The 15081-nt window shown below is 35.2% G+C and overlaps 1 protein-coding gene across 1 annotated transcript in view; it reads left to right on the forward strand.

Annotated features, from left to right (window-relative positions):
- SLC6A15 (solute carrier family 6 member 15) overlaps nt 1-15081 on the forward strand; it is a 38636-nt gene that overhangs the window by 15681 nt on the left and 7874 nt on the right. The window contains exons 5-11 of the mRNA XM_050894668.1: nt 4607-4764; nt 5257-5383; nt 7271-7452; nt 8722-8832; nt 12408-12649; nt 12755-12947; nt 14151-14343. Of these exons, the coding sequence (XP_050750625.1) occupies nt 4607-4764; nt 5257-5383; nt 7271-7452; nt 8722-8832; nt 12408-12649; nt 12755-12947; nt 14151-14343 (1206 nt within the window). The remainder of the gene's footprint in view (nt 1-4606; nt 4765-5256; nt 5384-7270; nt 7453-8721; nt 8833-12407; nt 12650-12754; nt 12948-14150; nt 14344-15081) is intronic.

Raw genomic sequence — 15081 nt, forward strand, 5'->3', positions numbered from 1 at the left:
GTAGAGTCACATCATGAATTTTTACAGTTAAGTAGTCTGGATTTTATACTGAAATACCAGCAGATTGAACAGTTAAGTTCTGTGGTCTTATAAAAAGCACAGCAGCTATTGCTGAGAATAGCTGAGGAAATAATATGTAAACTGTTAAAGACTGAGTAGTCATTGGAAGCTACAATCTGATTGTCTAATACAAGCAGAATGGGAGCAAAGCAACTATTCCCTTGTATTCCAACACTGAGGATGGATTCAGTGGCTTCATTATTTAGCTTTTGATTGATAATTTATAATCAGTGCCTTGAATTCACTGATGACTTCAATATTATTTTGTGAGTTCTGATTTAAACTGTATTATCAGACTCGAAATTTAGTTGTACTTCAGTGTGCTGAAAACGTCTTATTTTTATTTTGCAAGTGTAATTCTTCATTAAAGCTTATTGGCTAAGGGGATTTTCATCCTTTAAGCACAGTTTTGTAAATAGGCACACCTGAACATACTTAAACTGTGAAGGACTAGTGACAGGAAGACTATCCTATCAGTAGGATAGACTACAAACCTACAGATAAAACATAAAACCTTTTATTAGAGTTTTCCTGATAAAAGCAGTTTGTATTTTGTAATGGTAAATAATTTCACTTATAGGAGCTTAGTAGACTGTAAACCTATAGTGTTTTGTTGCCCACTTGTCATAACTTTGAAAATTTTAACATTCGACATTGAAAATAGGTTGATCTTCATCTGAATATCACCTTCTTGCTAGCTTTCTATTAATAAGTGTCCAGTAAGCTACAAGAACTGGGATGTCTCTTCAAGACAGTGGTAAAGCTCACCTTCATTGAATAAGAATTAAATCAGACACTAGACAATTGAAAACTAGCACAGCAGCAGTTAAAACAAATCTGGAAAGTTATTATATTTTTCAGGTTACCTCAAGAATGGCTAAGAGAAGAAAAGTTCTTCTGTAGTATCAAGATGGTAATGGTTATGTTGTCTTAGATCATTGCTTCTGAAATTATTTTCCAACTCTTTAATCACTATGAATCATGTTATTTTATGTTATTTTTTCCCCCTGAGCATTTGTAAGAACTTAAATCAAAACCGATGTTAATATTCCACTTCTATCAATAATGTTGCCAAATGTAGTATATATATATTGTAATATCAAGAGAGACAATTTACCAGTTATTCCATTACGGTGCTTGGTTAAAGAAAAAAATTAAGAAATCAAAGCAGTGCTGTGCACACTATTAACATTCACCAGTTCCTGAAATCTTTTGTATTTTTGTCATTCCTTCTAGTGAAGAAGGATGAGGTATGTTTTTTTTAGATTTTTTTTTTTCCTTATGAAGTTGAGATGAGTTTTTTTTAATATGAAAGCCAGTGTTTAAGGTCAAAATACGCAAAATGTGACTTTACAGTAGAATAGTTTTGAAAATGTAGAACGGAGACTTGGGGATCCTGAACTGCACAGAATTGTAATATTCAGAAGGCTGCTTAGCTGGTAGACATAGCAGACAATATAACTAATTGTAGGATGCTGTTCAAGGCCAGCATGTATAGTTTATTGTTCTAATTCAAATAAAAATGATGCTTATTCAGTATTGTAACTCCAAGGACCCATGTTTTCATGGACTGGCAAATAAGAAATATGCTGAGCTGTTTCTGTAGTGATTCTGTTTTATGATGAAGTGAAGATGTCTTACAGTTCTTTGAAGTATGTCTATCTTCAAGGGAAGGCTGAAACAAAATACTTGTCCAGAGATGCTGTGGTTTCATGTTGACTGTAGGGCACAGCCCTTTGCGGCTGTGATATACAGTTGTATAATCCAGCTATGTCCAAACTATATCTCACTGAAACTCATATGTGCACTACTTTCCGTTATGTCCTTCTTTTGGGGAGGGGCACAAGATCAAAAGGGAGCTTAGCAGGTTTGAATGATGAGAAGACCAGTGTTTCAGGTGCTCTCCACAAGCCCCACAGTATAGAGGTGAACTCTGCTGGCTACCCACACTGAATTACAGGGTTCTCTCATGTATAATGTAACGTGGATTTAATACCACATTTAACTCAGTTGAATCTAACTGATAAATCTTGCAACTTACATTGATACTGCACCATAAAACACCCACGTCAGCCCAGTCTTTAAACATGTGCTTAACTTTGCAGCCTTGTGATTAAGGTTGTGGACTGGGACACTGAAGAGCTGGGTTCAGTTCCTGCTCTAGTACAGTCATCCAGTGGGATACAGGGTAAGTCACTTAGGCCCCAATTTTTTTTAGCTGTTTAGGCTTGTCTCTGCTCAGCTATGCAACACCTGTCTAATTAAGACCTCAGGTATCATTTACAGTAGTGTTATACGATTTAAAAAACTTAAGTACTGTTGGCTTTCAATTAATTGTATCACCAAATTTTTAAAGATAGTGATGCCAAAGCTTCTCATTTGCAATGTGAATTAACAGTATACTTCTGTCCCACAGAAATTTTGAGAGAATGTTGATAGATCAAGGGTATTTAATGCTATTATTTGTCTTATATATTCTTAAGACAGATAGTCCCCCTCATTTTGGAATGTGGTTGTTACTTTATTTCTCAGTGTTCCTCACATTTATTTCCTTCTGTCTCTGCTATCTCTCTTTTCATAGTAGAAAGTAAGTCCTTTGCGTTCTTTCTGTTATGTGCACACACAAGATGAACCATAAGAGACACTGAAGTACTGAATGGCAATGTAGCTGCTGCCTCAGTAGAAATAATACTGACGTAGACACTCTACAGATAGACCATGATGTTTGGCTCTATGAAGGGAGTACTGTAACCTCAAAACAGGTATATTGTTCAGAGCCTGACATAGGTTTTGACCAAATGCTGCTCAAACAGTATCATTGCATATCATATTATCATGTCATGAAAATAAAACACAAGGGGCTATTTCATTGCTAACAATAGCCTATAGACTGTGAGGTAAATAAGATCAATATTCTTTGTCTGGTCCACTAGTAGTTTTTCTGATATTTTATTTCCTCTGTCTTTTTTCCTACTATTCTTAGGCTCAAGACTGTAGTTGCTTCATGCTTAGGATCTTTGTAAGATCTTTAAAGTGGAAGATAATAGATATCCAATTTGTGCCTGTTTCATGCAGAGTAAAATAGCAAGTGGACCTAAGTGGGAGCGGATGGTGCCAGAAAATCTGAGGCCTCCTGCACAGCTTAGGAAAGTTTAACTTTTCTAAAATAAACTGTATTCCATGGGATAAGCTGCCTACTAAGGATATGCAAATGACAGTGTATTTTGATAGACTCCTAAAAAAGCCCTAGAAAGTTGATGCTGGATGAACAAACTTAAAGTAGGACTTAGCTGGAGTTGAGGATAAATCCCAAATTGGTTTCTGAACTTTGCTCAGCTTCTCTCTCATCACAGAGATGAATAGACTGATTATACAACTTAATAGCTCTGAGTCTAAGCTTCCGAGGTCTTTAGATCTTTGCTTTGTAGCTTGCTCTGACATGCTGCAGTCTGCATCTCTCAAGTGCTTTTCTTTAGCCTTACAATGGTTGCAATCAAAAGTCCTAAGCCCTTTGAGTTAGTTGGCTAGCACAGTACTCTATATTGCAGCGTTAAGAGCCACACATTTGAAAATTAGGTGCCGTGTTGCTAATTGCTGATGCCTAAATGTTTTGTTAGCTCTAGTACTAAATACTCCGCGACACCAAGGAGGAAGTTAGGCTCTGAACTTGTCAGTGCACTTAGTGTATGGATATATTTGCTTGCAATTAGTTTTACTGAAGTAAATGGAGATACATCCTTAAGTTAGAATTGTGTATGACCACTTCCTGGGAATAAGACCTTGAAAAAAGGAATTGTTTTTTTTTATATATATATATATATATATATATATATATATGTATAAAGGTGAAGTAACAGTTGCATTTTCAAATATGTCTTTAAGGAGAGTTTGTGAGTACTGCAAGATCTGGATCTACAATACTCCATTTCATTTCCACCTCATGTCTCTAGTCTCTGTCTGGAGCCTGGTAGAAATGGGCTGATACAGTTTTCTTGCTTAGCTGGATAGAATCATTATTCTGTACATTGTGAAATACCCTTTCTGAGCATCTGAGGTGCACTTGGAGAAATCGACAGACGATCTTCTGAAACCGCTTAAGGTTGGATGAAATTCAGAATGTTGTATGCACAGTATTTTCTATATTTCCTTTATAAATTCACTCTTGCTGCTCTGTTACAAGTCAAGATGTAGAGTTTTTTAAGAAATGTTGATTCAGCTCCTGATTGCCTCACTACATTTCTAAAAAGTTTGATCAAATGCCCAAAATTACACACAAGGAAACAACTAGTTTAGATAATAACTCACTTTCAGTAAGGTTTGCCTCAAAATGTTACAGTGCTTTAGAAATTCAATGTCTCTGGGTTTTTCATATCTTACAAGATGTATGGCCAAGATTCAGGTAAAATTACTCTTTGCATGTGATCAAAAAAGCTTTGTAGTGAATGACACTAATTCAAACTTGAAACTATTAGAAAGTTTCACATTGTTGTGTCAAGTTCTCACTCTTCTTCCACTTACTCTGATTTATACTTTGTTCCTTTCATAGGTGCCTATCTTGTGCCATACTTAATCTTGCTACTGATAATAGGGATTCCACTCTTTTTCTTGGAGCTTGCTGTGGGGCAGAGGATCCGCCGAGGGAGTATTGGTGTGTGGAATTATATCAGCCCCAAACTTGGAGGAATTGGATTTGCAAGCTGTGTAGTAAGTTTTTAACATTAATTGTGTGGTTTGCTTTCAGTCTGTATGATTTAAACTTTCTGTTTTGCTGCAGGGAAAGGCCACTGATTTGTAGCTGTGCGTCAAAGTCAGTTTATAATGTTTTGGAAGATCTTAAAACTTAAATTAGTACATTAAAAAATGTTGATATAGATGTGTCTGTAGAAGCAGTCAACTTGTATTTTGTGATTCTTTTGAAATTAGGAACTAGGGAACAGAGTAGTCTTCTGGAGAAAAAACACCTGTAAAAGTGTAGGTGTTACATGATAGTACAGAGAAAAGTGAAAATTTAGAAAATGTCAGCTACTTTAATGGGGCAAGCCATTCAGTTCTTATTCTGACTTAGTTTAGTTAAAATTAGGTTCAGTGGCTGATATGCAGAAATATGCAGAAGTTCAGTAGGGATTTTTTTTTTTTTTTTTAATTTACAAATGTAGTTAATAAATGTCACTTTTTGATCTTTTTTTTTTTTAATAGGTATGTTTCTTTGTGGCCCTGTACTACAATGTCATTATTGGATGGAGTCTGTTTTACTTTTCCCAGTCTTTTCAGCATCCATTGCCATGGGACCAGTGTCCTTTAGTTAAAAATACATCTCATACCTGTAAGTCTATATTAATGTTCTTAAAAATCATATAAAATATGTAAAATTTGAGATTTTCAAACAAAAAGGAGAAAAAATACAATTCAAAGAGATATTTGTGGGAAAAAATGTTGTATGCAAAGCTGGTTTTCCGTCTTAATAAGATGTCACATTATAATACTTGGAAAAAATACAACAAAAACCTAATCTAAGATAAGTATACTGTATTTGGAAAGGAACATCACTGTCAACAGCATTTTAAAGATTAATGAAATTAGGAGAGAGTTATTTAGTGTGTTGCAGAAGAAAAAAATTCTGATTACTTTTTTTCTGATGTTGATACTGTTTTTTTTATGCTTGCTCGGTGAAAAACAAAGGTGGAAGAAGGATATTTCTACATTTCAATTAGTAGGACACTTCCTGATGAAAAGCAAAAAGTGTTGCATTACTAACAAAGCAGAAAATGGAAAACTGTAAACATCAATGAAATGCATGTGATAAAAGCAGTTTGCTTTGTAAACCAATAGAAATGAGATAATTGGTCATTGGGTTTGTTGCTATAATCAGATTGTCTCACATGGGCATATTATACAACAGCATTAGAAGTTCCTTATCCCTTGGTTTTGGTTATCTCGTAATAGTTACACACTTTGCATTATCCTTGCTATTGAAATATGAAATATTTATTTTCATTTCTTTTTATTTCAGATCCTAAGTTTTCTTTAATTTCCTTTTGTGGGCTTTTTTTACGCCTTTAATAAAGAACATAACCAGGGACATTTGAAAAGTTGTCCGACGTTTTTATAGTGTCTTTGCCAGAGTTGCTTGCTTCAGTTGTTTGAAATAATCAGTATTTGTGAATGTTGGCACACAGTCAAACTGACTGTATTCCACAAGCTATTGTCCATTAATCGAGCCACAGGGGTTGTTTACGTACTCTTATCCTGCCTAAATACTAAGATATAGTGTGTCAGCCTAACTTCAGCAGAGGTCATCTGAACTAAGCTTAAACAAAGAAAAGTGTTATATTTGATAACATCCTATAATTTTTGATGGTTTATTTCAGTGAAGATTTGACACCTGTGTTAGGTTTCTTAAAATTAGTATATTTTTCCCTTCTTTTCATTAATTACCTTGACTCAGGACCTAGCTTACAGATATGATTGATTGTCACATAGAAGTAATTTGTAAAAAAGTTAAGTAAATATTTTGTTTGAAGAATTCTTTCTATTTATGTGTGGTATATGTCTAGATACACACAATTTCCTAAACTGTTTGGTAACATGAGTGAAGCAGAATTACAGTATAATAAAAAAACCATTTCTGGAATACACATAGCAACTGTCATTTAACGTAGCTGTGCAGGAGCCATTTTTTCCTTTTCTCATCACTTTGGTATCATATTATTATTTTATCATTTATAATAGTAATTAAATGCCTGTTGATCTGAGTGTCCTATCAAAGCAGACACAATTGAGAATGTTTTCCGTATATTTTCAAAATTGTGTTCAATTTCAGAGAGATACTTTTCATAGTATATAAGTCACAGTATTATATGTAGGTAATCTCATCTTATGTGTGATAAATGGAATGTATGTCTTTATCTAGGCCTGCCTACTGTTCAGTACTTAAGTGAAAAACAAATTCTGCCCACGACTCGGATTGACCATATGCAGAGGAACATGTTATCCCAAAAGGGTGTTCTAAAAAGATATACCCAGCACCTTTCACTGATAGCAATCACTTTTTCTTTTAGACAATGTCTTAAGAATCTTTGTGAGTTTAGTTTCTCAGTAAATGATGACAGCACAATTACAAATATTGAGAATTGGTAGAACGTTGTTATGAAATGTTGGGAAAATACTTCTGTCCCAAACCCATTCTTTACTTGCTAACATCTCTTGACAGTTGTGGAGCCAGAGTGTGAAAAAAGTTCTGCAACCACTTATTACTGGTACAGAGAAGCGCTGAATATTTCCAGCTCTCTGTCAGAGAGTGGGGGTTTAAATTGGAAGATGACTATCTGCTTGCTGGCTGCCTGGGTCATGGTATGCCTAGCCATGATCAAAGGCATTCAGTCTTCAGGCAAAGTGAGTATACTGTTTACCTAAATGACAGTGTTTTACTTTGAAACATTTCACGACATTTTTGTTCACCACACCCTCTGTTTACTCTCTCATGAAATCTGTAGGAGCAGGTTAGAAGCTGTGACTCACTTCGGTATTTGTATAATCTCAAGTAGAGGAATGTTAGTAGTTAAGCATTAAAACTGTAGTAATTTTAGTGGGAATTGAGATCTGAAGAAGAGTAATTTCTGTTCTCATCTACGTAACTGTTGCAAGTAGCTGTACCTCAGCTTTATTGTGCAGCATAAGTCTGTGTGTTTCTGAATGTCTAAGGAATTAGGTTTCCATGTATACTCACAGTATGATTGCAGTGCACCCAGGTCCTCAAAATGCCTTGCCATTTTTCTCCTTATTGTTACCTTCATTGGTATCCATGCTTCTGTCATTAACACAGCTACTTTTCAGGATTCTGGATTGTTTCTTTCGACTAATGACTAACCATCCCTTTGCATCTGAGTACGTCACCTTGTCTTCTTTCCTTTCCATGCAGCCAGCTGGATTGGCTAGTGAATGATTTGCTAGCTCTGTTGATCTCTGGCATTTTCGGATGAAAAGTAATCCATTCTAATAGCAAAATTCTTTGCTATTAAAAAGTTTGGTACTGAGGTGGAAATTTCTGTGACCTCTTTAGTGTATTTCAGTTAAAGAAACAACTAGCAAGTTTAGCGAGAGAATCATTTTACTAAACTTTACAGAATAGATTTGCTTTTCAATGATGGAGAATGAAAGATCGTATTTGATTACTAATTTTTCTTGTTTTGGCAGTAAGCATTACTTAGTGATTTGAATCTATTGGTTATGTACTTTCTGTTGACTCGTCTTCTCTCCTTCTGAAGACAGAATGAGTTTCTGTTCGTGCTGCATACCTTTACTATACTAGGTGCTTAAACCAAAGTGCATTTGTAAAGTGAAGCATTTCTAAAACAGTCTACTTCTGTCCTTCTTGTTGTCATCTCATTGAATTCACACTGAATTTCCCTCTAAGCCCAGCAGTTTGTTATCAGTCAACACAATGGCAACTGTATTGTTTTAATGCAGTACAGAATTTATTTCACAGTCATGTGATTTTGCTTTCTTCTGTAAAGACAAGGGGAATAGGAAGTGTTCTGCATATTTCTTAGAGCATATGATTATCAATTCAGTCATACATCCAAAAGGTACTGAGTAATAAATGAAGCTATTGAAAATAAAGTCCATGGATGTCATGTTAAATTTCTTCTTAATGTTTTTCAGATCATGTATTTTAGTTCCCTTTTTCCTTATGTGGTACTTTTATGCTTTCTGATCAGAGGACTGCTTCTTAATGGGTCAGTGGATGGAATTCGTCACATGTTCACACCTAAGGTATGCGCTTAATTTCTGTTTGCAGTGTATTAAAGTTTCAGTGGCAATTTGACCATTTATGAATGCTCTCATTTAAGCTTATTGTCTTCATAGAACATTTGCCCATATTTCTATTTGGTTAAATTGCAAAATTGTTGTTGACCTCAGTGGCACAATATCAAGCCCTAAGGTCCAAAGGCTCTAAGTGTTCCAAGGGTCCATGTAGAGTTACCTCCCTTAGGTGAAGGGCTCCCAGAGTTAGATGCCTTTACAAAGCTAAGCAACTGAAAGTGCTGTTTACAAGATTCAGGATGTTTAGAGAGCTCCAGATACTGAAAGAGAAGTGAATCTTAAATCTTGCCAGTCTCTAGGATTGAAATGCCTAGTTCTGGGATGTCACAGTGAAATGCCTTACCTTGAATGCTGTCATGGCTTTACATAATTAACTTGTCCCTTTTGAAAGAGTACAAATTTATTCCTTTTTTGAAATAAATTAATGCTGTTTGCATAGTAGCCCAAAGTACAGGAGACCTGTCTTTAATATTAAAAGTAGTGTAAGTACTCACCTCTCAGCTTTCCTTACCATGTTTCTTATGGTTGTCATGCCAAGATAGCAGCAGGTCTAAGCATACATTTTTTACTGTCAATATTTTTACCAGGAATGTGTCTTAGAGAACTTTAGATTTTATAACTACAGAGGTGAGAAGGGATGTTACGAATCATTGTTTAGGCTGAAGATGTAAATTATACCCACACCCATCTCAAATGCTTGTAACTGTATCTATACTACAGGAACAGCATGTTTGAGTAGTCAGAGCCATACTCAGGAATGCATAATGCTGGGCTTCATATTGTATTATGAAATGGACTTTCCAGCAAGTCCATTTCATAATACAGTTGAGCAGAACAGGACTGATGTTTCAAAAATGAAAGCCAAATAATAAGATGATTAAAATCAATGCACATAGTGGCTAATACCAGATGACAGGGTGTTGTCAGTTGTTTCGATTCCAGGTGTTTTGAATCTGTGGAGAACTGTCATCGTATAAAAAAGACCTATCACATTGTCATTTCCTGCATTGTGATATGCAGTCGTGCTCTGCTTTACTCGCTGTCACCGTTTTAGAGAGTCATGGTTCTGCAGGAACTTGCAGGCTGCTCAGGCAAATTTGGGAAATCTGAGGAACAGAGAAATGTAATGCTTACTGGTGGAGAGGAAATTTATAGCAGAGACGGAATACAGACCTCCTGAAGTTATAATTTGGTTTCTCAACCACGGTGTTAATTGTTTAACTAGAGATGTACCACTAGATACTGAGAGAAAGTATACACTGAAACTCCCCTTGAATACCCACACCTCTTCACTCTTCACTATTTCATCTTTCATGAGTTAGACCTAAAATAAGTTGCGGCTGATGCTTACTTTATAGTTACGTTATAACTTAATTATACACTTGTTTCAAGTGTTCAGATAAATGATTTTGAAAGAAAAATTGTTTTTAATTTCTTCTACTGGTTTCCAGTTCTGTATCTCAAAATTTAAGTTGTGGCTTAAATTTGAGGTTAGGAGGCCTGTATATCACATACAGTATATGTGAATATAAACCTTCAAAAGTATTTTCTTTATAATCTCTGATTGTTTCTGTACTTGAGCACTAATTTGGACTGTAGGTTCGTATGAAACTACCTGAAGGAGTTCAGGCTCCCCCACCTGTTGTTGTTTCCATTTGCTCCATTGTGCTAACAGTTTATTTGGGCAGCAGACTGTAAAAAGGATTGCTAAACTGATCTAGGTTGAAAATTATCCAGGTAGATAGACATGAAAGGGGAGGGGGAAGCATCTTTTCAGCCTCGATTAGTTCAGTAAAAAAACGCATTTTGACCACAGACGATCACAACACATTCCCACACCAGAGTTGTGTCAGGACAGCAGAGGACTGGCATACATTGGTGCAAGTGTGAGAGCACAGGGCTAATGAAGAAGGGGAGAATTTCTCTGTTTGGCGTGGTTGATGAACAAAGCAGAAATTCTAAATAATAACCTGAATGAAAAACCTAAAGAAAGGTATATGAAAAGCCTGCTGAAGTCAACTACTGCAATGAAACTGTAGAACTGTATGAAGCTTAAATACAGAGCCCCCAAAATTTCACAGAAAATATCTTATAGTAGCAAATCAATTACAAGTTTATTTTGAAATGCTAGGCAATGTGTATCTGAGAACGTACTACCTTTGATGATACCAAATGATATATTGCAGAAAGTGAGAAGTGTTTCGATGCTTCAACCATTTACAGATTTGGCAAAATTAAGAATATTCCTCGAGCTCCCTCTCGTGGAAAAGCTCTAGCATGACTGTGTGATAGAGACAGATTGAACTACGTGCAATAGCTACTTGTGCATTGTAATTATAACAAAAATTGTAAGTCAGAAAAAATTTATTGTAATAAACACCTTTTTTTTTTTTTTTTAAATGTATTGTATTTTAGCTATATATAAATGAATAAAGAAGGTATCTGCTACCTATCTATAATAAATATACCTTTATGGGAAACTGGAAAATTTCTCAGAATGTTATCATAACAGTAGCAGATTTTGTTTTTCCTCAGAGTAAGACAGTCACTCTAATGTTGCTGGCATCTGTGCTGATGCTTTTTAGTTTTACTGTTTTTGATAAGCCTAGGGTTTAAAAAAAAATAAAAAAAATCACATGTGCAGATGTAAGGTCTTTCAGTGTTAAATGAATGGAGGCCCTGAATAAACTTCAGAAAAATCTAATGTTTAAATTTCACATGTACTTCTTTTTTATGATTCAGTATCTAGAAGAATCTGAGAGAGACAGATGATGACTCATAACTTTGTAACAAAGATATTTCTTGATGTATGGTCATCTGAATGAGCAATACAGTTCAGGTTTTTTTTATAAAAGGCTTAGTTGTCCCTCAAATACATGACCTGTTTAACTTAGGGTAAGTTCAAGGTGTCTGACTTAAGGGAGATTTGAATCGTGGACTATACAGATTGTGGTGGCCAGCGTTTATTTCATATGTTGCATTTTGCTTTACATATTTGCATGTAATAGAATTCCATATAAGCACGTGTATCTCATGTTCACTTTTTTTGAAAAGTAACAACAAAGCAACTTTCAACATACTTACTGCATTTATAAGAGGGTTGATCATCCCAAAATACATCTTAATTCTAACAACTGTCAATACATACACTGTAAACAAAAAGACAGTAAATACTGTTTAAAAAAAAAAAAAAAAGGATGTTCTCTCTTATTTCTCAGTATAACTAGCTGCTATTTCAATTATCATACGGCTCCAGTAGTGTCTCATTGTTGGGAACATACTGTATAGCATGTTTCTCTAAGGAAAATATCATATCTATCATATAAAATAAATTCTAGCCCATAAGTTCCCTCAACTTTAGGTGTCACGTTCAGCTTTCATTTTATCATAATGACAATATGTTTGTAGTGGAGTATTAGCATTTTATGATGTAGGTTGTCTTCCTGTTTTATTTTTCTGTTTGTCTTTTCATATAATAGAAATGCATTTTATAGCTGACATATATTATATCTAATTTCAAACAGCTTGAAATAATGCTGGAGCCCAAGGTCTGGAGAGAAGCTGCTACTCAGGTGTTCTTTGCCTTAGGGCTTGGATTTGGTGGAGTCATTGCCTTTTCAAGCTACAACAAGAGAGACAACAACTGCCATTTTGATGCTGTACTGGTGTCCTTCATCAATTTTTTCACTTCTGTGCTGGCAACTTTGGTGGTGTTTGCAGTTCTGGGCTTCAAAGCCAATATCATAAATGAAAAATGTGTTATCCAGTATGAATATCCATTTCTCTTTTTTTATTATTTTTATGGTATATTTCATTTATGAATTAACACAGATCATTGAGTTTGATTTCTCTGTTTTATTGTGTTTTACAGAAATTCAGAGAAGATTTTAAAACTTTTGAAAATAGGCAATCTGAGCCAGGATATGATCCCACATCATATCAATTTCTCAAGCATTACAGCAGAAGATTACAATTTAGTTTATGACATTATTCAGAAAGTTAAAGAAGAAGAGTTTGATTCTCTCGGTCTGAAATCTTGTCAAATTGAAGATGAACTTAACAAGGTGAGAGTAATAAGTAAGTCTTAAATACAGAAATTATGAACGGATGAATATTTGTAAGCCTGAAATAAACCATGAAGTATACTTACAGAGTATCAGTACAGTGTACCTATGAGCAGTGCACCTATAGAGATCCATATGAAAATATGGTTCTGTGCAGGGTTGCATTCCAGCTCACCTGAGGATTTTTGGGTCTGATGTCTTAATATAGTCTTCACTGATTCATAATGTATTTTGATCATGATATCACTCTCCTCAGGAGGTGGTAAGTTTTTAAAGTTCTGTTTTTTAGAAGAGTTGAGCATGAGGATTTTTCCAAAGACTAAACAGAGGTGTTACCTATTCAACGTCTCAAACTATGATGTCTTCTAATGTTAAGATACAATTATTAAATATAAATACTACTTCACTAGAAAGTGAAAAAGTTATTCTTTACTTAGATAATTGTTTAATGAATATCATCCTGTTTTGAAATCTTTACACTAAGCCAGATCTGTAAAAGAAATTTTTCTAGCTTTTTCAGAGGGACTTCCAGTTTCAAACACTGATCTCTGTATAGTTGCACCAGCATCTGAAGCTAAAATGTCAGATTGGTGACTTAGACATTAAAAGTTTCTATGCTGTTCCTGCCATTTAAGTTTGAAACAAATAGGTGTAGAAATGCAGTCCTTTATATACTTACTGGAGAAAACAGTGTATTTTGTAGCAGTCCTGTATAATAGCTCTCATGCAAAATTATCAGTGAGAGAGAGAAAGAAGTTCCGATTGGACACAAGAGGAAAATTTTTCACAATGAGAACAATCAGCCTTTGGAATAATCTCCCCAGGGAAGTGGTGGATTCCCCAACATTGGACACTTTCAAGATTTGGCTGGGCAGGGTGCTGGGCCATCTTGTCTAGACTGTGCTTTTGCCAAGAAAGATTGGACCAGGTGATCCTTGAGGTCCCTTCCAACCCGGTTTTCTATGATTCTATGAAAGAAGTGTGTTGTTAATATCTATCAACTTACAGATTCTCAGCCAAATCCAATGTTTCAGTAAATAGTATTAAGTTTGCAAGTTTGGATGAATTGCATGTTAGGTAGCAGCTTCCCACTCTACCTTCAAGATTTAATCAATGACATTGCACGAATAGGAAGTCCGACTGTCACACTACAAAAAAAATACTGTCCATGAATAATAATGTGGATTTTTTCCTCCCTGACAGGCTGTTCAAGGAACTGGTTTAGCTTTTATTGCCTTTACAGAAGCAATGACCCACTTCCCTGCTTCTCCATTCTGGTCAGTCATGTTCTTCCTCATGTTGGTAAATTTGGGACTTGGAAGTATGTTTGGAACCATTGAAGGCATTATCACACCCATTGTTGATACCTTCAAAGTCAGGAAAGAAATTCTTACTGGTGAGTTGCACAAACTTTCTTTTCTCACTAGAGCAGTAAGATAAATTCTTTTTTTGAGAGTATGAAGTCATGTTTTTTGACATGAGTTTTCAGTGCTGACGTTTTACAGAGCAGTAAATCACTGTATTCCAGACTGTACTTCCATGCACAGGCACATTAATATCTGCAAGTAAAACCTTTTCCTGAATGTTACAAGAGTGGGAACATCCTAGAACTTAAATTTTAATGGAGGATTTCTGTTACAAGTTTCTGTATGGTCAGTCCTGAGCTCTTCCAGAATATTTTCCATTCCAGCCTGTGTCACACGTCAGGGAAACAAAGGAAGAGGAAAGAATGAAAATACGTTGCAAATTACTACAGATTATTCTGAAGTAGGCCAAACGAAATCTTAATTTATGATGAAACGTTTATTATGTTAAAAAACAATACAGTTACTCTCTAGAGGAACATATTGTTCCGTGTTGAATGTGGAAAGGGTCTTAAACAAGATGTTTAGTTGTTTGTTTGTTTGTTTGTTTATTTAAATGCTCAAAGTTACTTGGGGTGTAGCCTATTCATGTAGCTCTGATCTTGTATCAATTTCTCTTTTTGAGGTAGAACATCAGCATAAAAAGTGGGTTAGGTTTCTGAAAATCTTCAGGACAACTGCAAGGGATTTGATATGTTATGCACAAATTCGGATTTCGTATCGATACCTGTGACAGGAGGGATAGAAAATAAAAAATATAATAAGCTGCT

The sequence above is a fragment of the Gymnogyps californianus genome, chromosome 1 (genome assembly GCF_018139145.2).
Source record: "Gymnogyps californianus isolate 813 chromosome 1, ASM1813914v2, whole genome shotgun sequence".
Classification (NCBI taxonomy): domain Eukaryota; kingdom Metazoa; phylum Chordata; class Aves; order Accipitriformes; family Cathartidae; genus Gymnogyps; species Gymnogyps californianus.